At 36.5% G+C, this 25,945-nt stretch overlaps 1 protein-coding gene across 6 annotated transcripts in view; it reads left to right on the top strand.

Annotated features, from left to right (window-relative positions):
- Positions 1-25,945, top strand: part of LOC135219683 (receptor-type tyrosine-protein phosphatase N2-like) — a 303,910-nt gene that overhangs the window by 252,369 nt on the left and 25,596 nt on the right. For 4 of the 6 annotated variants that reach the window (XM_064256633.1, XM_064256637.1, XM_064256636.1 and 1 more), the window contains 7 exons: positions 5,474-5,628; positions 9,559-9,613; positions 15,170-15,274; positions 16,096-16,212; positions 17,452-17,652; positions 18,073-18,239; positions 20,766-20,819. In XM_064256633.1, the coding sequence (XP_064112703.1) occupies positions 5,474-5,628; positions 9,559-9,613; positions 15,170-15,274; positions 16,096-16,212; positions 17,452-17,652; positions 18,073-18,239; positions 20,766-20,819 (854 nt within the window). The remainder of the gene's footprint in view (positions 1-5,473; positions 5,629-9,558; positions 9,614-15,169; positions 15,275-16,095; positions 16,213-17,451; positions 17,653-18,072; positions 18,240-20,765; positions 20,820-25,945) is intronic. The other 2 variants (XM_064256635.1, XM_064256634.1) reach the window with 2 other exon arrangements.

The raw sequence follows: 25,945 nt of genomic DNA, 5'->3' as shown, positions 1-25,945 counted from the left end.
ATGCATATATGACCACGAGGGAAGTGAAATAGCGGAGTGCAAGATCTTTCGCCTTTATTTCAAGGCATAAGCGAATGTTACCATTCAACATTCGCTCAAGAAGAAATAGAATATGACTAGATTTCTCTTCCCTCGGATATTAAAACTTCAAAAGTTTATTCACTCAAGTGCTGGATACTGTGCTTAATGTTAATTTCCATGTTTTATTACACGATGCCATTTCTTTTATTTACTCTCTTCGCAAATCTTCTCACTCCGCCGATGTCCCCGTTTCGATCTTTCCACCTTGGGGCCTACACCTTTAATTTTGTTGAAGAAATTAAATTATTCCATTTTAAATAAGTGCATTTAGTTTAGATTATCATAATTTCTTATTTTATGCCTTTAAAATTCTTTTCTAGTTCACTGAGTCCAGTTTATTTCACAAGTATGTGTAATGCCTTATCAATGTGTGACTTGACGATTCACATAATCCTGTCACTTTATCATGTCGAGGCTACTAAGCTGTTATTTTTTATTGGAAGGATTACATTCAGTTGACAATATTTCCGTGCGCGTTTCTTATTTTATCGTATTACTCTCCAGTAGTTGTATTTTGACTCTATTCCTCGAGTCGTCTTCGCTGAAGAACGGAAGCCGTAGAAAACGTGAGCGAAAAACTGGCTTAATCTCAGAGTTACAATGTAAATCCTCCTCTTATTCACCTTACACTAAATTAGCATTAACTCCCCTTCTCTCTGCCCCTCCAAGCAGCCTCTTCTCCCTGCCCACCTTCCTTCATCCCCTGAACCTGGCGTGTCCCTTGCCGCAGCCTCATCCCCATCTCCGATTATACCAGAATCGTCCCTCTAACCCCTCCCCCCTCCCTCCCACTATCGTCCTGTCAAATCTAGCTGTCTCAATTCTTATCAAAAATAAGTTCTTGGAGAAAATATATACCGTAATTAAAAGGAGAAACGAACAAAAAGAAAATGTTTAATGAGTTGGGGGGGAAGAGGAAGAGGAGAGGAAGGCATAGCTGAGAGAGAGAGAGAGAGAGAGAGAGAGAGAGAGAGAGAGAGAGAGAGAGAGAGAGGAAACTAGGGATTTTGGCTTATTTTCTCTCCCAACGTCAGCGACGGCACAAGTGGCTCGTCCGAGATCCTTATCTGGGACGAGAGCATCCCAAACACGTCCCTCGAAATTCATTAGGAGAGTTGAAGTCATCGTCAAAAAGGAATCGGACGCAGGTTTCATTTGGTTCTATAAAGAATCCACGGCAGGAGTTTAATCATGAGGGAGCCAGATGGATGGATGAAGGGGTTACAGAAAACGAGAGAGAGAGAGAGAGAGAGAGAGAGAGAGAGAGAGAAGAGAGAGAGAGAGCTTATAGAAATAAGCTAAAAGTTTAAAAAAAAAATAAAACGCTCTCCCACAAACTTAACGTTTCTTGAGTTTATCTGCTTTACACGCAGGGCACTGAGTAACTTCAAAAAACTTTTTGAATGACAATGGGCACTTTGAGGTTTGAAGATGGATGTACGTTAAGAGATATATATTCATCGTCTTAATACATTTTCCTGTTAGTTTTGATTTCATTTGGTTCCAAAGAACAGGTCGATTGAATAATCTTCTTCGACCTTTTAGTGACGTTTTACACATTACGTTATTTTAAGGCTCTTTTTAAACTTGACATTTTTATTCAGGGAATTCATACTCGAGTACTAGACAAGATTTCTTGTTTGTATTGTAAACCTTCTAAGTAAAGAAAGTTTGAACACATTATTTAACTGTTATTAAAATTAATAATAAGATGAAATCATTCCCACTGACGCATGCGTATATGTAGAAATATAAACTAAATCATCCTTGAAATATTGTCAAGTATTTACTTTTAAATTATTTTTAAGTGGGGTTTGTTTCTACATTAATTAATTACAAAATCATTATAGAGAGAGGGCACACACCCAACTAGATTTACGGGCCAAATCCGTATGTAATAAAAAAATTGGCCAGGCTACATATATTTTCTTAGTTTTTCCAGCATATACAACATTGTTTTCGGTTGCCTATAATATGGCTAGTATTATTTAGGGTTAGAATTGTAGTAAGCTGACTTTTAATTTTTTGTGAAGAATACTTCTTATAACTCGATTTAGCAAACTTTTCAATCATTGCCATGAGACGTTTTGATGTCACCTATGGCATGATGCCTCGCATGGCGTTTTTGCAGTAGAAACCGTCTAAGATTTTTTTTTTTTTTTTTTTGCTTGTTGTGGTTCAATTTACAATTGGTAATACTTCAAGTGATTCCTCTTCTCTATTCTATTCCGATTCCTTATTTATATTCCCTTAGGTCACCACTTCCTTACAAGTGGTGCCCCTACTTTTCTCATGATTTTCTTTTTTTTTCCTTTTTTTTCTCGCTACAAAACACGTATATGCAACCCCTATAAAGACACACAAATACACTTACGCAAACTTACAAGTGTATTGTGCTCGACTGTTCATTCCTTTTTGTCTTGAGGTAGAATAAACCCATAAGATAAATTTGAAGGAATATTTAAGAAACAGTTAACAGAAATCGAAAATAAGTTTTCTGCACATAGTGATATATATATATATATATATATATATATATATATATATATATATATATATATACACACATATATATATATATGTTTTACCTGGGAAAAATGCTAATTTCTGGGCATGTTTGGACTCAGAAAGATAATTACGTACTTACCAAATAAAATCCTAGGATCTGACTGCTATTTGAACAAGTAAGACGCCAAACAAAAGGCGGGTTTTACTGGGCTGAGGGCTCTACTCGTCAAGATAGATAAACAATTTAGGATAATTTTAAATTACATATATTTACATTAACAACAATCAAAAGATTGGAACGGAAATCTAACAGGCAGAAATTCCTGTGTAACAATCAAATTACAAGGGCAAGGCGAAGAATGAATTATCCTTGTGAATATTCCTTGTAGAGTTAATGGGGTGGGTTGTGGGACCATGACACACACAGGCACAACCGAAGGGTGAAATCCGCAGTTAAGGTTCCCTCTGTAACGGAGAGGTTTATGAATTAAGGCCAGAAAAGGCACAGGGTATGAAGCATAGGACAAGGCAGCGCACTGAAGGTGCCAGTGGATGCCTTGGACATACGACTTCCAAACAATAAAGTTAACGTTTACACTGAACTGGCAAGGGCAAGGCTGATATGAGCACTAGCACATGGAACGAGGTCAGAAGTTTTTTAGCGAAAGAATACGAAATGACGTGAATGAAAAGAACATCAGTATCACAGAACACGTAACCTAGTAGAAGAGATGGTTTCGGCACAGAACAGGGTTGGAGGAAGACTTAGTTAAGGGGCTCAATGCAAATAGATTTTGGTCCAACAGCAGACCATGAGATAGGGAAAATGGAGCTCTGAGGGAGACGGGATTTCAAAGGGAGGTGTTTCCTCGCCCGCTTCCAGGTACGTCTCTCGTCGTGTGTTTCTCGCGTTGTTCCTTTTTTTCCTTCGGTTTCTAATTGCTTCCCATGCGCTTTTGTTTGATTCCTCGCTCATGATGAAAGGTCACGTGATGTGTTCGGCCCGCACTTTAATCTCCAACGCCGGCTGCCTTGCCAAGGCCAAGGTTAATCTCCAACGGCTGGTGTTTTCTGAAACAGATATTCTCAGAGCAGTCACAAGGTCAGAGAGAGAGAGAGAGAGAGAGAGAGAGAGAGAGAGAGAGAGAGAGAGAGAGAGAGCAATTAAAGGATTTAGGGAGGGCCCAAGAGTTTGCATGCTCTTCCTTATCAGTCTGCACTAAGTGAGAGCAAGTTTTAGCAATATATGTACATATATATATATATATATATATATATATATATATATATATATATACAGCACTAAGTGAGGTTTAGCAATATATATATATATATATATATAGTATATATATATATATATATATATATATATATATGTGTGTGTGTGTGTGTGTGTGTGTGTGTGTGTGTGTAAGTGCATAATGTGGATGAAAAAAAGAGAAACAACAATGGAAGTCAAAATCCCTCCATGAACTGAGGAATGTTTACAGATTTTTAAACAAAAGTTATATCTGTTATGTGAGGGTAATATATATTGCAAATCAGTAAGTACACCTTCTCAACCGAGCCAATTTTGTTTCTTCTTCAGTTTACAAAGACTTCGTCCTAGGGTTTTCAAGGCGATGATAACTCATCGCAAATCGGAAATACATTACTACAAGTACATCCATACTTACTGTTCAAGATTATTGCAGTGTATGTGAGGGTCGACCCAAAAACATTACGTACAGTTCTGACTGAGATACCTTCATTCTGATTACTGAGTTATGTTACATATGGAAAGCTCTTAATAATCTTATTCCAGATTTTGACCTTTAATAACTTTCATCCTGTTGATGAAAAAAACTTGAAATTGAGACATAGTACGACCATGATGATTGAAAAATAGCTCCAAAGGTCTACGTCACAGTAGCTTTCCAACCCTATCCACTCCACCCTCCATTCACAATCATGTGTGTGTGTGAGAATTATTGTCCAGTAAAACCATAAATGAATTGTTTTCCTTTTTTTACCCGAATTATCAATTGGGAATTATATCCACAAGAGCAGTTATACAATACCACTTTGTAGTTACTTTGACCTTTTTTATCATTATATACCAAATATGTACTTCAGACTTAAATATGACTACAGATCCGAAACAGCCTCTTAAAAAACCCGACCCCTCATGGTACTGGGCAGAAAGATTTGTTTCATGCTCGGCAGAGCTGCGTCAAGATTTAATGGGATGCAATAGCAAGGTAATTAGGAAAGAAATCTCTGAAACTTGTCTTCTAACTACAGTTTTGTCGTTTTTCGTGTATATATTGAGGAATTTATGAGGTCATTTTGAGAAAAAAATACAACTTTGGGCTGTTCCACTGGACACCGTGGATTCAGAGAATGTCGTTAATATACTGAAAAGTATTTAGCTTTTGGTTGAGTCGGCTGTAGTGACGACAATAGTGTTTCCTTAGCCTACTTAAATTCCAATTTCTTACATAATTCTTCAGCAAGTGTTAGTTATCATGTCATTGGATGTTTATTTAAAATTCACCACAATAAATCCAGTAAGTGGCAGTAGCATCGTAAATACAAAGCATTCACCATATTCTAATCATATTCTCTAATCCCATGCCATGGCTTATCGAACACACACTAAACTTTCATAACCAGTCTTTTAGTAATTTTTAGGAATATTTGTTTACTTACTCAATACTTAGAATACACAGAAACTAGATAGACTATCTTCATCTCACGTCTCTGACACTCAATAATCATAGTATGACTGACATTTTAGTTTAGATATTAGATTACTCGTGCAAATAAGAAACTCATTATTATTACTTAGTCTAGAATCAAATCTTGGTCTTAAAATATCTAAAAGCGAACCTTCCTTCGGCAGGACCTGTGTCGAGCTCGTATGGCGGGAAAAGCTGGAGAAGGCGGGAAAGTCGAGCCACCGACGACGCACGTGCCAACCCAAAGGATCGCCAGTCTCTCCAAGGACTCGGACAATGGGAACAACTCTCCCTCATCCAGGTCATCAACGAGTTCATGGTCAGTTTTTATTGGAGGGTCAAAACAATTAACGCCAATCCTCAAGTGTTTTAGTTTCTTGTCATTCGTTGTTTATTTTCCCCGGGGAAAATTCTTGGCACTACAGTTATTCATTGATATACGTAGTTAAGCAATTGGATTGAGGACGTTACTATAGTAAGGTGGTTTTGTGGTAGTGTGTGCGGGTGTGTATGCGTTCGCGCATGTGTATGTATTTTATTTAATCATATATATATATATAATATATATATATATATATGATATATATATATATATAATATATATATATATATATATATATATGGCTATTCTTATATTTTCAAAAATATAATTCATGGTCATGTTTCTATTTATCTCACTGAGATATAATGGCCATGGAATTTTTTTAGCTTTTACCCTTTTCGCAGTTCGCAAGGAGAAATGTTATTTATATGAGCCTATGGTTTCTCTGTAGTCCAAGATGTAAGTCTGTAACTATATTGTGGTCTGGATGTTCTTTACCAGCATTAGAGGCAAGTACTGGAATTATGTAGTCCATCAACCAGCTCAGTCCTTTCCCCTACAAAATATGAATCTTCATATTCTGTATTGACTCTTTCCCCTATGAAGTTGCGTCCACATGCACTGTTACTTTCAGACATGTACATGAAGTTATGTAGAACTATTGGCCTTTTAATTAAATGGAGTTTCTCTTTCTGCTTATTGTTTTCGCTATACTGTATACCCATTTTGCTTTATTCTGATTTCGACCGCTTCCATTCCCATTTCAAGCAATAATTATCCGAATTTTTTCTTAGATTTTTGACAATCTACGTTCTCTCTCTCAATAGCTTATTACTGAGTTGTCTCAAGAAACTGCATGACTGTATTTCTTTACTTTCTCAACTCCGATTGAAGCATTTCAGAAAGGACATGTCCCCTGCTGTCTGGCTGGAATGAAATTCTAACTTATAGTTATAATGTGCGTGTTTAAATTGCTTCAAATTTCTTCATATTGCCACTACTCCTTGGGAACAATCAATTATTGTACAGTATTTCAGATGCAGTGAATTCTCCTCTTCAAAACTCACACTTACAATAAAGTCATCCATCTTAACTTGATTGCCATTTTCACGTTATGGGATCAAAGGCATTTTTCCTGATGTGTCTGCACTCTCGCCTTCAATGTTTTTCCTTCCTATATAAGTTACCTTATTCGCACTGTCACGAATACTATTCCAGCCTGTGTCCTTGTGTCAAGAAATGGTATTTCTTCCATAATGCAACAGCTGCCAAGAAATACCAGCATCCAAAACCTTTGTTGAAGTTGACAACCATTGGAGTGGTCGGATCAGTCTTCTTTCCTCTCTTCTTACTCTTCCCTTACCCCAGGAATGATCTGCTTCAGTCTATTTTCCTTCCTTAATGATTTTTCCTTTCAGCTTACACAAACAGATTTGAATTCATGAATCATTCATTAAAAAAAATCATGTCCAGGCCTAAAGGAAAAAGTGTTGACGATATTTCAATTCCTCTAATCTTGTTCTGAGAAAAACAAATTCGTCAAGGACCTCGATATTTAACCGTTTTCCTTACGAATGAGATTCATCGGTCTGTTTTCCCACGGGGGACAAAACATCATGTTTTGTCAAATCACTTTTCGTATGGATGCTGTTGTCTGCTGGTGCCACTGGCATCCTCATAGCTACCCACCACTTCCACTCCAACGATACAGAGAGGACTCTGAAATTATTAAATAAATTATGTATTCGAACACACAACAACTGAGCTGTGTGAATTAGTTAGGATTTCCACATGCGCACGCATATATAACCTATACGCTCTCTCTCTCTCTCTCTCTCTCTCTCTCTCTCTCTCTCTCTCTCTATATATATATATATATAATATATATATATTATTATATTATATATATTATAATATATATTATATATATATATATGATAATACTACTTCTACACCAATGCACACATACACACATATGCATACACATATATATATATATATATATATATATATATATATATATATATATATATATATATATATATATATGAGAGAGGGAGAGAGAGATGCACCATATCATTCGTTTGCCCTCATTGATCTTAAATATTTAACTTGAATTTCATTCCCTTGTCCACCGCATTAAGTTTTAAAGCCTTAGTAGACCTCCAATTACTAGCAAAAATTTAATAAAGCACAGAAGAAATAAAGGCCGTTTGGTGAGATAAAAACAAGGTTGTTGATAAGCACCACTGCTTTATAGCTCTCGGGCACATTGACACAAAATTAAACTATATAAAAAAAACGAACGTTATTTTGACCAAAGAACATTAGATGCTTAGGACAAGGAAAATCCTGGGGTAATGCTTTAGGAACAACAAATGCGTTATTCATTGCAGAGCGCAAATATGCTATATTTAGCTGTTTTTTTTCAGACTCGGAATTTAAAACTAGCGGAAAGCGAACGGTTTAGTTTGAAATTGCAAGACACCTAAAGTAAAGTAGGTTTTTCAGGAGTGGGTATTAAGTGCTCAACGCCAAAAGTTTGCCGAATGAAAAATTCCCAAAGTCATAAAAATCACCAATTCATAATTTATAATAATAAGGTCATTCAGTGAGCTGGCTAAACTAAAGCAACTGCTCTTTGAAAACCGTGGCCAGTAAGGATATTTACAATAACAAAAGCCAATGGGAGTGGGAGCCATCCTAATGCAATTTTCTGCCACCGGCCAAAAGAAAATAAGAAAACCGAACAAAGGCAATAGGGTTAGAGATTTAACCATAAAGGATACTGTGGTCCAACCTATCAACAGATTACGTTGGAACTAGCACTATGTTCAGAAATATTTTAGGCAATATAACTCGGTAATCGCAAACACCTCTCCGTGTGCTTGTAAAAATAGTAATAAAAAATCGGTTGGAATTAGACGTCGCAAAAACAACCTTATATACTATACTGTGTAAGTATCTGCGTGATCGTTCGCGCGGTAAGTTTTCGTACCCATCATTTTAAACTCATAATGACTCATAACCAAGTTAGCGAATGTTTTTTCAGGTATGTTGTGCGCACTTTCCAACAGTCTGTTGCACAGCTACTCGATTGATTTTAATGTTTAGCGTTAGTTTGAGTTGGCCTCAATTTCATTATAATTTTATTGTAAAAAACCTTCGGAAAAAAAATTACTAATTACGCCATGGGAAAAGACCGTCTGCGCCCAGCGGTTTTTGTTTATTTGCATGGTTATGGTACACACACACACACACACACACACACACATATATATATATATATAATATATATATTTGTGTGTGTGTGCCGATATATATATATATATATATATATATATATATATATATATATATATATATATATATATTTTTTTTTTTTTTTGTGTGTTGTGTGTGTGTGTGTGTGTGTGTTGTGTCGAAGTTAATCAGTACAGTTTTGTTTACCAAAATTTCAATAAATGCAGGCACCTTCATAAAAAAAAAAATATCTACCTCATTAAGGTAAAGATAATGGAATGGACTGTTGGAGGTACCCTGATATGAAGTTGATATGATAATGAGAATTACGAAGGTACCCTTATGGTAAGGCTTAGAAGTCAGCCTTTCATTCACCACCGACATCACAACGATAGCATTGCGAATCACTCATTGCCTTTTTTAGTGCTAAGCGTTGCGGAGAACAAATGTTACACCTGGGTTGTAGTTTTTCCTTAATAGTAGCATTATTTTTGTAAGTTGAAAGTGTTGAGTTAATCGTTCAATCTTTCTTGTGATTCTCAGAGAGAGAGAGAGAGAGAGAATGTGTGTTTATATTGCATTCAGGAAAATGTATAAAATGTAACTATTTGAAAATCGGTTGTGCTTCTTATTACCGAATTGATGTCCTGCAATAAATACCTATAGGGAGGCTCTTTGTTTCAGGAGTGAGGAACCCGTGGCATCCAACATGGACATTTCAACTGGTCACATGGTTTTGGTGAGTAACTACCATTTTTATAGTTAATTATATTCAAATTTGAAGTATTAATAGTGTGAGTTAAAGTTAGAAGATATAAAATATTAGGTTCAATTTGTATTATTAATTCCTCCTTGAAAAAATAATGGTAATTTCTGGCCTTATTTCTCTCTGATCCGTATGCGTGGCAAAGTAATTTTTCCAGTTTTTTTGATGGTAGGAGGTTCTTTTTTTTATAAATAAATATCGTTATGTATATCACTGTAATAAAATTGATTTTAGGCTCATGTCCGGTTAGTGATATTTCTTGAATCACATTTAAACATCATACCAACTTTTAGACATGATAAATGTGAAAATATTAGTTTTCTGGTAAAATCACAATAAGTAAAATTCGTTTTATTCAACTCGCGTGTATTTACAGAGGTTCACTTCTTGCATAATGTTAAAACTATATTTTCATTATTAAATAACGATGAAGCTTCTTTATTAAATTATTAATGTCAGAATATGGTAGCGTGGTTTTTGTGAATAACCATCTTTCATTGTATCGTGTTCTTAGGTGAATTATACTAGAAACATTTGTCCATGGTAAATTAATTATCTTCATCTTATGTCGATTCATAAAAAAAATCTAAATTTTTTTTCTAATATAATTGCTATTTTCTTTTAGTGAATTTATCAGTGAAAAATTGGTGTGTGTTGATTTCTGTTATGCATTCCTGCATTATATATGCACTCGAATTGCAAGTGAATAGAAACGCTTAAATTCGTTCCGTTGAATCCCATTGTGCCTTTGTTAACCGAAGCAGTGAATTTGATACCTGGTAGTTTGTAAACTGTCGTCGTTCGCTACCTGGGCGGAGAAGGGTATGGAGTTAGCAACCTCGTCCCAAAAGGAAAAAGACGTTTAGTCGCAATGAATTGACCCTCTCATATTTTATAATTTATTTTCATGCGCCGGATCCTATTTAATTCTAGCTCTGCGCAAAAGTTCTGGATTGTATCCTCCCCTCCATTCCTCACTTCCTCCATATATTTTAACCTGTTTCCCCTCAGCCACCCCCACCACCTCCCCCCCCCCCCCCCCCCCTCGATGTGTGTGTGTGGGTGTGTGCGCGCTTTACATTCTAAACTTAATCTACAATTCTGACATCAGTATCAGACGGTCGATCACTCTTAGCCAACAACTCTAAAGCGAGAGAGAGAAATATATATATATATATATATATATATATATATATATATATATATATATATTGTATATATATATATATATATATATATATATATATATATATATATATACATATATATATATAATATATATAATATATATATATATATATATATATATATATATATATATATATACACACATATATATATATTACTATAATCATCTATAAATTATATATATACTATATATATATATATATATATATATATATATATATATATATATATATACACGAAAAAATATCCCGTTATTATGAGCGCGACTCTTCAGTAATGACATTACCATAGACTTCATTATGAGGACATTACTCTCAGGGAATTTTTGTTAGGCCACGGGTACCTCTCTTTCTCTCTCGTTCCGCGCCCTTTACTGGCCCTGGCATCTTTGATAATAATAGCAGATTGGAAACAAACAAGGTTATACAAGGTAATGGAAGACGACGTGATGAAATGCCTTGTAAAACGATAGGGGTTCGATGTCAACAACGTGTCAAAGAAATGCGTCCCGTTCGATCAAGGAGCCTCTTGACTCTCGGAGTCGAAATGCAGGAGGTTCTTTACAACAAGAACAAGAAGTCAAGTTTCCAGATCACATAATCCTCAAGAATGTTTCTCTGCAGCTGTGCATGTCATATAGCCTTAACTTTCGTTTAACATATCCAATTACTGTATTACAGGTTTTATGGCGGATAGGGGTTGATGTCAACGTGAATAACAAACGAAAGATCTTTCGAGTAGTTCAGATACAGAATAGATTATTATCATGATCTCCTATAACAGAGTATTTTAAAGAAATCCATTCCGTTATACATAAATACATTTATATATAGATGGATAGATAGATATTCCATCGGGTTTTTTTTTAGTCTTCTTAAATAGTTATTAAAATGACTCCTTCATACAACCCACCCAGAATAAAACTAGTTTCCCAGAGTAATGATTTCAAAACTCAGGAGACATTGCGACATTTTTGTCTGGAATAATTTTCATTAGAGCTAGAAGCAATTAAGTTTCTCTTTGATGCACACCGAACATCGTTTTTAGAATTTGCTTAAGGGGAAAAAATTAACGACATAAACTAGGGGAAAAACTAACGCGTTAAACGATACGCAAACATTTTCCTTAAGGGTTCAATTAAGTTTTGTACACTTTTATTTTGTATTTTTATTTTCTTCTTCTTGTTCTCCTGCTGCTAACAAGTTTAGCTCTTGTTACATCCGCCTCTTGCACTCTACACCTGGTGATTTTGTCAAGTCTTCCAGCAAGTCTTTTGTACTTGAGCTCTTGGCGTTTTTATTTTTTTACTTTTTTTTTTTTACGTACTTCATCGATAACCCAAGTATGAGCAAATGTCATGATTGTATGTCAGAAGATTTTGGGTATATGCTCCGATTTACTGAGCCCAGGTGGTTCAACATCGTATCATCATAATGGGGCTCAAAGAATATAGTATAGCACTTTCTACGTTGCTGTTGAGCAGTCCTTAACAGTAAGAAAATTACCGACATTACAGCATTGAGAGTATCTAAATAACGCCTAAAAATCAGATAATTAAAAAAAGGAAAATAATAATTACCGAAGTTAGAACAAAGAATACTTTCCTGAACTTGAAATTGAACAGCACTCCTTGTTAGTGATATAAATGGCAAACTAGAGTATTTTACTCAGTAGCTATAAAAGACTTTCCATTCGCTAACATTTTCAAGTGTGTATTCCGTAAATGTTGGCATATATATATATATATATATATATATATATATATATATATATATATATATATATACATATAAGCTGAATTCGATTTTAAGTTATTTTGTAATACATGTTAATATACGTCTCAGGTGCATATAGGACAAAACAATTCCACGTACTATATTACCGTTTTTTATCCTTTAATTCAGCTAGGATTTTGGGATGAGGATGCTAGTCGCATGCGGATCTTCACGAGGAACCTAATTCAATTGTTATTCAAATAGAAGAGCAGTGGGTTTTAACGGAACAGCCTATACCACTAGTCCTTTAGCTCAAGGAGTCAGGTTTCATACTGCTAAACCATCATGTGTATATATATATATATATATATATATATATATATATATATATATATATATATATATATATATAGATATGTATATCGAACTACAAATGTCCTTTAATATCTAATTCGCTCTACATCGGAATTAATATATTTTCATATATGTTGAACCGAGAGGGAATTTTTTAAGTGATAATAGAATTGGCGATCGACAGACGCGAACCATCGACCTCTCAATTCCAGGACTGGCAGTGAAGCCCCAGACCACCCCGCCACCGGTGGCGGGGTGGTCCTGGATTTGAAAGGATCCATGGGTTCGCGCCCTGGTCCAGGCAAGTCTATTATCGAGAAAAAATTCCCCTTCGGTTAAGCATATATGAAAATATATTAATTCCGAGGTAGAGCGAATTAGATATTAAAGGACATTGTAGCTCGATATACATATGTATATGAATCACAGAAATGTGATATGATTTATACATACATATATATATATATATATATATATATATATATATATATATATACATATACATATATATATTTAAAATATACATATACATGTATATATACATATATATGTACATATATATACATATATATATGTATATGAATCACAGTAATGTATATGACTTATAGAATGACTACGTGCGGGCAAAACCACTATCACGCTACCGAGGACGAGATGGGCTTGATGCAGTCTCCAAAACAAAAAATACCTGAGCGCGCAGGTATTTGAGATGGGAGGCGGCATAAACTTATATCTCTTGCAGTGATGGGGGTTGGCTAAGACTTCACTGCCAGTCCAGGAATTGAGGGATCAATGGTTCGCGCCTGTCAGCCAGCAATTCTATTATCGCTGAATAAATTCCCCCTCGGTTAAACATATATGAAAATATATTAATTCCAGGGTAGAGCGAATTAGATATTAAAGGACATCTGTAGCTCGATATATATATATAATATATATATATTATATATATATATATAATTATATATATATGTATATATATACTATATATACATAATATATACGTATATATAATTAGTATATATATATACTTTATATATATAATATATCTATTATATATATATACACTTGTATATAATATATATATGAATATAATATATAAATACTTATAATATATATATATATGATAACATACATATAGATATAATATAATATAGTTATATATATATATATATATATTTATATATATATATATATATATATATATATATATAAGTGTATATTATATATAATCATATATATATATATATATATATAGAATATTATATATATATATATATATAGATATATAGATATCTATATATATATATACTAATATATATATATCATATATATATATTATATCTATATAGAGTAGAGAAGAGAGAGATAATAGAGAGTAGAGATAGAGAGAGAGAGAGAGAGAGAGAGAGAGAGAGAGAGATTAATTGTCATATTATGGGCAAACTGGATAGATTGCCTCGAGTCCTATACCCAGTACCAGAACCCCCTGGAATCCGCGGTCCAGTCCTGCAGAATAGTTCCGCCTGATAACTATCAGGTCCGAACATTATCAGGCAGTTGATGGTCCCACCACAGTCCCCATTATTTAGCTTCGGATATAAACCCATTCCCAGCTATGATATGTTTTCCTGTTTGTCCGGTCCAATAAATTTTACCAAAAGTGGAAATTTCCACAATATTACTCCAAATACATACATAATATTATATGAGACTCTTTGACTCAAAACCGGGATCTAATTCCTGGGGTTCAAGAGTCCCCTCACCACGTCAAAGGGGTTGCGGAATGGTTCAACTTTGTAGATGATAGTGAGCAGAAACTAAGGACGTAGTGTTTAAAAGTGTTCATAAGACTAGATGATAGTTGTTGTTGAAGATATCGAGAAGAGTCGTTTTTGTAACATATATGACTTAAGAAAATTTAAAGGAAAAGTATAATAAATAGGAAACACATTCGTGAAACGATGTTTCGAGATGGTTTGGTCATTTGGCAATAAGCTAGAGAAAAAGTACATCGATACTGTCAGGATGATTAACAAATTGCTCGATATATGGAATGAAAGAACTATTGGAGAAGAAAGGCTTTGTGTTCAGGAAGTGCGTTTGTTTGTTAAGACAGAGGTGAATGGCGAAGATTGTGCGTTTCTAAACTACGATTCATAAATTAAATTAGTAAATCAATGTGACAGTAACTAGCACGAAAAGGCTACATAATGCTCAAATAAGCACTCAATCCAAGTCTGTTCATTTCTGGTTTGATTGTCACGAGCAGAACTACATGGAGGACCATCTGAAGAACAAAGACCGACTGGAACAGGAATGGATTGCCCTGTGTGCCTACGAAGCGGAGCCCTGTGCCACTACCATTGCCATGAAGGTTTGTAGCAGTTCATTTCATTTCCTTTGTTAATATTATTAGTCATACTTGTGGTTATAACTTTCATATTCTCATTATTATTAGTCATCATGATTGTATGTATATTGTTTTAATAAAACATTTTTTTACAAGAATTATAGATTTAAATTATTATATTTTCATGTTCCTTTATTAGTTGTGCCTTACAACTTTTCTTGTATAGTCTTAATTAGCCATGTTTTAAGAATATACATTATCTCGCTTACGATAACTTTCATATTTCTCCTTCCTACTGTTTTAATATTATAGTTATAATTGACTATATTTTTAATTATCAATCATACTTGTGTTATAACTTTCTCCGTTTTATAATAATTATTGTTCACCAAAGCCCTCAGAACCTTGCTTTGACAGGCTTTTATCCTTTCTTTGTAAATTGTAAGCCTCACTTATTCTGAAGGCCGTTTATTATTATTTTATGATTCTTTTGTAAATTCTTTGCAAAAATGCTATTAATTTCCAAATACAATGCAAATAAAAGAGTAAAGTCATGTAGAGAGCGAGGGAATTTCGTCTCTAGTTTTTAGCAGCTTTTTCTGAAGATGAAGTATAAAATTTTATTTAATACGTAACAGAATCGGTCTCAAAACAGTCGTGTTTCAGATGCACCAATGCAAGAACAACTAAAGTACTATATACAGTTACTTATGCGATTTTGATTTCCATTTTTCTATAGTAGAATCTCTCTCTCTCTCTCTCTCTCTCTCTCTCTCTCTCTCTCTCTCTCTCTCTCTCTGCTGCACTGTTACATCACCAAATGGTCGTCGTCCTCTTACTTGCAGCCTGAGAACAGTAAGAAGAACCGCTACCCCGACTCTGTGCCATACGACCACAACAGAGTCATGCTCAATTCTCATGCCAACGTGAACGGATCAGATTACATCAACGCATCTTCCATCGTAAGTGTATAATTAGGTCTGCCGTCTTATGAATCATTATAACTAAAACCTTAAAGTGAAGGTTAATGCAAACAGCACAAGAAAAGGGTTAACGAATACAGAGGTTACATTGATACCGGTAGTAATTTACATCTTACTGCTCTCTAAAATCTTCCTTCTGAAGCACTAAAAAAATGGCAATTCACTTTAAAAAATATTAGTGTCTATTTATTGTCCACAGAATAATGCTCTATACACTACACAGAATCGTACGTTCAAAGGCTAAAAGTGTTTGAACACCATTCGCTTTTGTAAATATTCCTGTCAACTACTGTTAGATGTTTGCAATTACCAAGTTACAATATTTTCTTTGAAACTGTTGATAGTAAAAATAACGCAGGATTTTAATAATGTAATTAAATTAAATATTCCATTTTTTCAGAGTTAAAAAATTACTCGGCCATTTAGACAATTTCTTTTAACTGCAATGTTGCCAAAATTTTGAATAATAGGAGTAAATTATAATGGCAACTTCATCAAATTAACAGGCCATAGAATTTCAGAATTATACAAACACACATGTTGTATGTGTGTGATTATTAATATATATATATATATATATATATATATATATATATATATAATATATATATAATGTGTTGTATTATACATAAAAAAATAGAACCTTCAGGTCGTCCAGGCCACTAAACATTATGTGCTTGCCATGCTCACAAGGACCTCGTAACTTCCAGATTTTCTCATATCTCTATGAATGTGCTTATCATTTAGGGTTAAGTCTTTATTTGAAGGAAATGAAGGGGACCTATCAATCCAGAAGGGACTCGAACCCCTGAGGGAAAAAGCTTTATCGTCTATTTCCATGTGGATTCGTGGCTTTTAACGATCCGCAAATTACATAAAATAGGGAAATCGACTAGCTAACAGACCATTGTGATCTTATACACACACATGTACGGTTTTAATTGTTCCGTTTATTTATTTTTTTTAATTGATTAATCACACCATCCCTTGATTCTTGACTTAAAAAATGTTAGAAAATATACGAAGAGGACAAACTAAACTACAGTTCGCAATTGACCTAAAGTGGAAAATATTATCCTTCTATTCCATTTGTAACAATGACACTTGCACCTATGACCTTGCCATGCACGCCCCACGTCCAGAAACCAGACCCTTCCTACTTATGAGAGAATCTTTTCCATCCTAACAACTCAATCCATGCGCTTCGTCCACCTGGAGCAGACTGATCACGATCCCAGAAATCCAGCCTACATTGCCACCCAAGGACCTCTGAACACCACCGCAGCTGACTTCTGGCAGCTGGTGTGGGAGCAGGGCAGTGTCGTCATCGTCATGCTCACGAGGTTGACGGAGAATGGACTGGCGTTCTGTCATCGGTATTGGCCAGAGGAAGGCAGCGACCTCTATCACATCTATGAGGTGAGACACGCACTTGACCACATCTGTAAGTTGAGAAAAATGAAACAAGTCCTCTACAATATCTATAGGGAAGGATTTAGAAGTAAAGTCCATACTCTATATATATGATGATAAGAGATTACTAGGTGGGAATTTCTAGTGCAAAAAAAAAAAACTGGATCTTTGAAATAAGATATTAGTAAACGGACCAAATTAAGCATCACCATGGCATGACACACCTCCGACATAATCTTTCTTCATATATTTCATGACCATTACAGTAATTTTTTTAGCGCTGTCAGCTACAGTGATACTATCGAGGGGGAATGGATTTTAACTATGGTAAATATGAGATCTTTACAGCCAATGGTAGTCACAAATGCCACTTATTTTTTATTTGCTATGCTAACTGTAATGCTTATTTTCTTTTGTACTCCACAGGTTCACTTGGTCTCGGAACACATCTGGTGCGACGATTACTTGGTTCGGTCATTCTATCTTAAGAATGTCAAAACAGGAGAGACTCGCACCGTCACCCAGTTCCACTTCCTCTCCTGGCCTGATTCTGGCACCCCGGCATCCACCAAGGCACTACTTGAATTCAGAAGGTGAATACCACGTCCTTTTTTGTCTTTTCTGTTCATATCATAAACTGGGGAAATAAGTAACTTGTGCTGAATACTCATAAAACATTTTACATACATCATTCACAATGCTACGATTTTTGGCAAAGTACAAAATCTGTATATTAAAATTTTATAAGTTAGTAATTACTTTATAAAATTCTTGTTAAACACGGTTCTCTATGATAGAGTGCACTGAATGGCAAAATGGTTCTAGTGCCAGGTCGTTAGTCCAACCTTGCGTAAATTAGACCTACGAGATATGAAGGCTAGTTGTATAGGACTAAATGTGAGAGTAGATGTAATAAGTCAAACAGTCTTGCTACTTTACACAAAGGAGAAAACACAAGAAATAGAAAAAAATTGGCAATCCATGCTCACCAACGTCTTGGGAGGCACAGCATCTTGAAGAGGAGAGTTTCCTAAAGCAGCATTTTGAGATATTAAATAAATTGTAGCCATAATGCATAATTCCTAGCTAAACCCCTTAAAGAAAATTAATACCAGTTGCAAAGTTTATGCCACATGGAATGCCACACACTTTTATATTGCTAACAGTGAAACTATTTGTAAACTTCATGTCCTTAAGAACAGTTATCCTTCAGTTTAACAGTTCAAGAAAAACTTATTCATCGAGTAGTATTCAACAAACTCCTTAACGCTCATTCAGCTATGGAGCTACAACTAAGTCTCACTCTGCTGGTATTTCTAGGGCAGTAGTATAAAGGCACCGTTACAAGCCTTAAACTTCATAATAAAAATTATTACTTAATAACTTACAAAATGAATTACGAGACAAAAGCAACATTGTGTGTATGATTAAAAATAACATCAGTTAGCCTTGCTAAAATTATGTTTCAGTCTGCAGAGACAGCCATACTTTTGAGTGCAGTGTACTCTCCTGGTTTCCTTGGTAGAGTTTCACATTTCTCAAACAAAACTGGCCGCGTGTTTAATATCTCCTTAAAATTTGAAGTACTCTGTACTCAGGATCTCAAATTATAATTTAAAAGAAACATTTGCAATATTTGATAGCAAAACTGGGTCTTGACAAAATATGAAATGCCTTGAAACTATTGCGACTATCTTAACACCTTTAAACAAGTATCATTGACAAACATCTTTGTTTACAAATCAGAAGGCTTTGGCCTTAGGCCTGATAAAGTGCCAGAAAACTGGCTTATCTTGAAATTTCAAAACTTTTAAGAACTCCAACCACTTCCAGAACCTAAATTCTATTGATTTGGCATTCTGCCTCCAGTCACACCAAAAAACTAAAAAGGGCAGTTATATTGTCAAAAAAATAACTAGAAAGGGCAGTTATATTGAAAACTATCAATTCTATTTTCATAATTGCCAGAACACTACATCAAGCACATTTTTTTTCACAAACACCAAAAACCATGATGTTTTCTCAAATTACAAATCAGCTTAGGTAACAGTAAACGAAGACATTAATGAAAATATCCCGGATATGATCTAGTCGCATATCAACAATAAAATTTAATCGAGCAGTTCCCATGTACATTGTAATTCTTAAAAAAGAAAATGCAAAATGAGCGTGTTTTGTTATGGCAGTTAGACGTTAGTGACACCAGACTTGTCAACCAATATAACGGAGGCCGTAAGGTTCGAAGAAGATTTGCTCAACTTTGACGCCATGATGCTTACATAATTAGACGACTTGCTCTCTGTATGCAACTGGCAGTGCCTTCCGCATTACTTATTACTTACTGCAACCTGCTGATCTTCAGAATGAAAGACAGCTTTAGAGAAAATAATGCAAGGTGGCATTTTCATTGGAGCAAATACCCCAAGCGCAATTAATAACTTCGAATAGATGACAAACATAGCTACAATCATAATATAAGAACATTTAATTAATCGAAAGCACACACATGGTGAAATGTACTGTAATTTGGTATTGTTTAGAAGAACACAATTTATTAGGCTCAATCAGCATTGAGAAATTAATTTGAAATTTGGAAAACAAAGCTAGTGGGTATAGTTCTTTTCCTTCACTAATAAAAGTTGAGTGGATGATTGCCTAAAAGATAATTTGGTATCCATGTTTTCGACGAGGCACCACAGTAGAAAAAGAAGAGGAGTTAGAAGTCTTTCAGCGTCATCGCCTGCTGGTACAGAAGAATGATCGTCGCCCGTTCATCATTTTTGTGATTTTTGCAATTGTGTGCTGTAGAGAATTGCATAGTCACAAAAGTGATGGACGTGCACTGAATGAAACGTCGCCCCCAATCACCTTCATTAAATGTGCTTCTTTCATACGTCCTTAATGATCTCACTCTTTCGTACTATGGTACCGGTGCCCATACGCATATAAATAATTCTAAGGTTATCATTTCAAAATGTCAAAAAACATGTCATGATGAACAATGTTGAAATAATGTACTACTTTGGGCACTGTAGGCAGGCTCGAGTTCTGTTCAGTATGCATTTTACTTTTTACTTCGCTTTTGTAATAGTGCACTGGGTATCTTTTTCTTTTTTCAGGAAGGTGAATAAGTCATACAGAGGTCGGTCCTGCCCAATCATTGTACACTGCAGGTAAGTTCTAATCAAGTATTTTGAAATAGCAGGTTCTGATGGTCTTAATACCGAACTCCACGTGTAATTCAATTATTGCAACATTGAATCATTTTATCAATAGGAATGGGGTCGTCTTTCAAACCAGTCAGATTACATTAAGGTGATTTTATTTACAAACTTGACAGTGCAAATAAAAAATGGCGTGGCTGGTATGACCCATGTAAGGCACAAATAGGTGCTGTAACAATGTATAATTAAAATATGAGACTACTAATTTGCTTAAAATATGAGACTACTAATTTGCTGTTTCTGAACCTGTCTTGATATACTTGCTGCTTGCAAATTTGCCTGTAACTTGGTATGGTAATCTTCTATGGCCAGAACTTGGGGCAAAGTGCAAGGAACACAGGACACAAGGACTGCTATGACACTAGGATTACTCTAACCATACAAAGACTTTCTCTCACATAAAGTTAGAGGGAATTTATCATTAAGTTGGTTAACACGAATTCACTATGGTGGGAAATCCTTCATTATTATATCGGGACTGAATAAAACTTGGAACAGGTCACAAGGGAAATATGCATGCTAGGTGGCTTCACAGAGAAGTTTGTTTGTTAAAGAGATTGGAAAATTGAAATATTGAAAGAAAAGCGAGAGAAATTTACTGAGAAAAACAGGGGCTGGTTAAATTTGCAACTTCTGAACGTACCTTGTAGTGGTGTGCATTTAGCTTGATTTTCGAAGATTTCAGACAAGCGTAGAAGGTAGACAAAGAGCTTTGGTCGGAGTGATTACGAGCATGTCTGCACTGTTTGGCTGTTCAGCATGAGCCAGAGAAGTTTCGCAACCTGGGGTCAAGCTGGCAACATCTCAGTAGCCCGGGCTCAGCATCATCTAGAAGACGAGAATACAACCAGCAAAAGTGTCATAGTAAAATAGATCTTAGAGCTAAGCCTATTAATGGTCCACAGCAGCCTCAGCCTGTAACCTATGCTGACCTGCCCTATGACCCTAATGGCTGTCTGTCCCACCCAAAAATCGTAAGATGTTGGGGTAAGATGCCTACACTGTGTCTTGGTTTTAAATTCCTAATGGCTGGTAGGAGAGGCAAATAAAAAATATGTCTTTTGGGCATGAAGGCCTTGGCTAAGTAAGTTATTTGCCTCCTGGACTGTTTCCTTCCTTGAATGATGTTTGTGGCTTTTGCCATGCAGCTAACTAGAATGGCCTACCTAAATGATAGGATGAGATACAAAGTTTACCAACTTACTTATTACAGCAGACTAGCACTAAAATGAGGACTCTACAACTTTCTACCAGTTGTCTTTAACAATAGGATAACTCTATCCCTAGGTAATAATACATGGAAAGTTTCTTATGGATACATGCTACTACCCTATTGTCCTGACACTAACTTTAATGGCCCAAACCTACTCAATGTAATTGGTTACAGATTACGCGATCACTTGTTTTAATGTATGCTAGATTCGGAAATGAGTAACCTGAAGGGTTAATATGTTTACGGTATGCGTTTATGAATATAGGATTACATGAATATGAAATTGCGTGATTATGATAAGCGGTCAGGGTATACCAGGTTGAATATTGGACAAGGTTAATATGAGGTTATTTAGGTGGTGTTACAGCCCGTGAGAGGTCCGCTTCAGGCTTGATATGAAAATAAACAAAAAGAATTCAACACCAACAGTTGAAACTGTGGATACGAATATAGAAAGAAACACTAACACAACAAAGGTTATTTACAAGCTTACTAACAAAGATAAATGCAGAATGGTGTTTCCCATTTACATAAAAAGGGCAAAATTTTACAATGAGTGAACTGGGGAAATGGTGGGGTAAAGAAAGTACTTGCCGGCCAGCTTTGAGACTCGAAGGAGATCTATGCTTGAAGCAGTGGCTTCACAAAAGAACTGTAATTGTGGATGTCTTCTTGACTTCGTATTGCAGAAGACAATGTCTATTCTCTATACTTGAAGGGCAGGAACTTCTCAAAACCTCTCGCAGAACGTTTCTTCTCTAAAGTCTTGCTCTACATCGAAATGCCTCGGTCGTCCACTCCCGGACGACTTGACCAGAATCCGATCAAACTCACGATCACCTTTTTCTCTCTGATCCTTCGTCGGTTCTTTCTTCTCTTATCTCTCTCTGACGATCTCTGCTGCTGATCTCTCACTGATAATCTGATCTGTGGCTCTTACTGATGATCTCTGCTACTCTCCTACTTCGTCAGTCGTATTTTTACGGCAATCTGGGGGGCGGGGCTACCAGCGAGCGTCACAGGCTCCCGAGATGACGGGAATGATTTAGAAGTTTCTTGACGAAGTATTGCATCAGAAATTGAGGCATTTCTCACGACACTCCTTTCCTTTATCTTTCTTTGCTATGAAGCAATTACCATCACAGGTGGTTAATATTACAAGATTCCTAGGGTGTTAGATGTTAGTCTACTTATACAGAGACCAGGCAGGCTAACCTCTCTGGGTAGTTGCCAGGATCACTCTGCGATCAAAAGTGGCACAGGTGCCAAGGAGAGCTCATGGCTCTTAGGTGTTAGTTTTGTCTTTTCCGCCCCGTCTTCTTCTTCTTCAGGCTCCTCCAGGCTCTGGCTCCGCCAGTCCAAGGAGATAACAAAGGTACCGACTCTAGGGAGAAAGGCCAGAAATGCTGTCTGGAGGAGAATTATTAATAACCCTAGGAGCTACAAGGAAACCCCTTATTTCAGCTGTTGCGAGTATCGTCGTAAGGGTAAAACCTACTTTGGCTGTTGCGACAACTGTTGTATGGGTAGAATGTGCTTCTGACTCCTGGCTGGGCAGTTCCTGGTGGACCTGGGAAGGTGTAGCGAAAAGGTGTGCCTGAGGTTCATCCTTGGCTGACGAAGGTGCTAATGAAGAATTGTTGGTGCTGGAGGCTTGCAATGTGCTTGGTGAGCTCTATGCCGGTTGCTTGATTCCCCGTAGGAGGATCTATGACGAGGTTAGGATTGGGCACTAGCATCAACTCAGGCCCAGGCATAGGGATTTAGGTTTGCATGGCTCGACGTCCAAGATGGATGGAGCGTGGCACTTCACAATTTCTCTCAAGTGGCACTGGCAGAGATTTGGAATCAGGCATGCCTGATGAGGGACCCGGGGGTGCAAAACCCCTCGGTGTACCTAAGGTGATTGGAGCCAGAGATTACCGTCTCATGTGTAAGACAGAGTCCTGGGAGGCGTTATGCTGGCATTGTCCACTGCACATTGCTTGCTAGGGCACCCGGACCAATTGGTGGAGTGTCCTATTACATTACAGGTTTTACAGCAGGACTTCGCAGGATCATTCTCCCTTCGTGGTGAGGGAGGACACTGTTTGTAACTGCACTCTCATGTGGAGGGATCAGGCCTTGGGTTGCACGAGCGTGCTCCTTCTATCGACCACTATGGGGAGCGGAGGGTAGTTCTGACAGGGTCACACTTACCACAGGGGTGGTGTCCTGGTCTGGTGATGTTGGAGTTGTGGAGGTAGCTGGGCACTGAAGAGGTGTCGGTGATAGCCATCCCAAGAGTAGTCCTGTCCCAACAGGAAACCTATTCCATGCCTAAATTTGCTCACCAAGTCCAGGTGGTGAGGTTGTATACAGCACACCCAGGCGATGAGGTTGCATGGTGACCTGCAGCACAACTGTGGGAATTGACTTGGATTGGTCTTCGATCGAGGTCAGCGACCACCTGGTGGTCTTTTCTACAATGGCACTGACTGGCACTTGGGCCTGGTCGATCAAAGATTGCTGCCAGTGTCTATTGTAACCAGCAGGGTCACTGGTGGGCTATAGCCATCCAGAGGTGCCACTGTGACAGATTGAGTCCATACCCGCTCAGGGTGAGACCTATCTGGTGGCAGGACAGAGGAGGTCGTGGCACTGAACAGTGGATGTGCCTAGCTGAAAGCACATGCTTCAGGCAAGTTGAATACCTGACACTAAAGTGCCTGTAAGCTCCACAGTCTCTTTAGGGGCCCTTTTGCTGGGCAGACCATCCATTGGTGTTTGCCGGTTGAGAAGATGGCTTTGTAGTGGTGTGAGAGGAGCCACTGGGTGCTGTAGGAGGCTTCAGAGGATGCTGCTGACTTGGTGCCTTCTTGTTTCGGCACTCTGCTTTGTGGTGACCCACCTTGCAAAAGTTATAAGTTGGAGGTTTGCCATAGTGTCCATTCTTCGGGCAAGTAGATCCGGAGAGATGACAGGGCCGCATTATGTGCTGGTTAGTGGCGCTGTGAGACCGTTTAAATGTCTCCCAGCCAATGGCCATGTGACAAGTTTCCGCAAGTGTCTTGGATTGCTTGTCATTAACCCAAGAAATGCGTCAATGTCATTCTACAACCGTCCGGTGTCGCGGCTATCTTGACAAAAATGCTACTCTTCAGAATCTAATACATAATTCTACCAAAGACTTTATTATTACTTCATGCATGCGTCAACAAAATATTTTCTTCCTCCTTCTATTTGTTATTTTGTTATTAACAATCAAAGTTACTTTTATTGCGCGACGTGGCATTTTGACTAGGTGGTGCGGTAGTAGCAAAGGGTAGTGGGTCGGTCAGTTGTCACTCATGGGTGGGGAGGGAGCTGGATATCATGTACTTTGTTGGGCCCAGTTGAGGATAGCATATTTTTCGTACTACACTCCTTGTTACGTTGTATTGTTTTTATCCTATTTTTGACAAGTAACCATTGCAACTTATTATACTGTATATTGGAGAGTGTAATGATAATGAAAATTACTTTATATTTTCAAATCCAAGAGTATAGAATTTTTTTCTGTTCTCGAAAAACGTATGCTCTCTCTAGTTGCTATAGCATCATTTACTTTACAAATAGTTTTTTGTAAGAATTTTTTTTATCTATTCATATGGTAACAGTTCTTACCATTGCTATTTTTGTAAAGTATGCCAAAATATATATCATATTTAGAGAGAATATTCTATCTTTACTACTTACAAGTTCAATAATAAAAATTACCTCTCATACTTGAAGGAACAAAGTGAGTAAAAATGATGCAATCTCCAAGTCTTTTGCAAATATATCGTATAATAGTTATAACAAATAAAATACCTTGGTATTTAAATTACATAAAAAATAATTA

This window comes from Macrobrachium nipponense, chromosome 1, assembly GCF_015104395.2.
Source record: "Macrobrachium nipponense isolate FS-2020 chromosome 1, ASM1510439v2, whole genome shotgun sequence".
In the NCBI taxonomy this organism is placed as follows: domain Eukaryota; kingdom Metazoa; phylum Arthropoda; class Malacostraca; order Decapoda; family Palaemonidae; genus Macrobrachium; species Macrobrachium nipponense.
The sequence above is the reverse complement of the archived record's forward strand: the minus strand, read 5'-3'. Positions and strand labels throughout refer to the sequence as shown.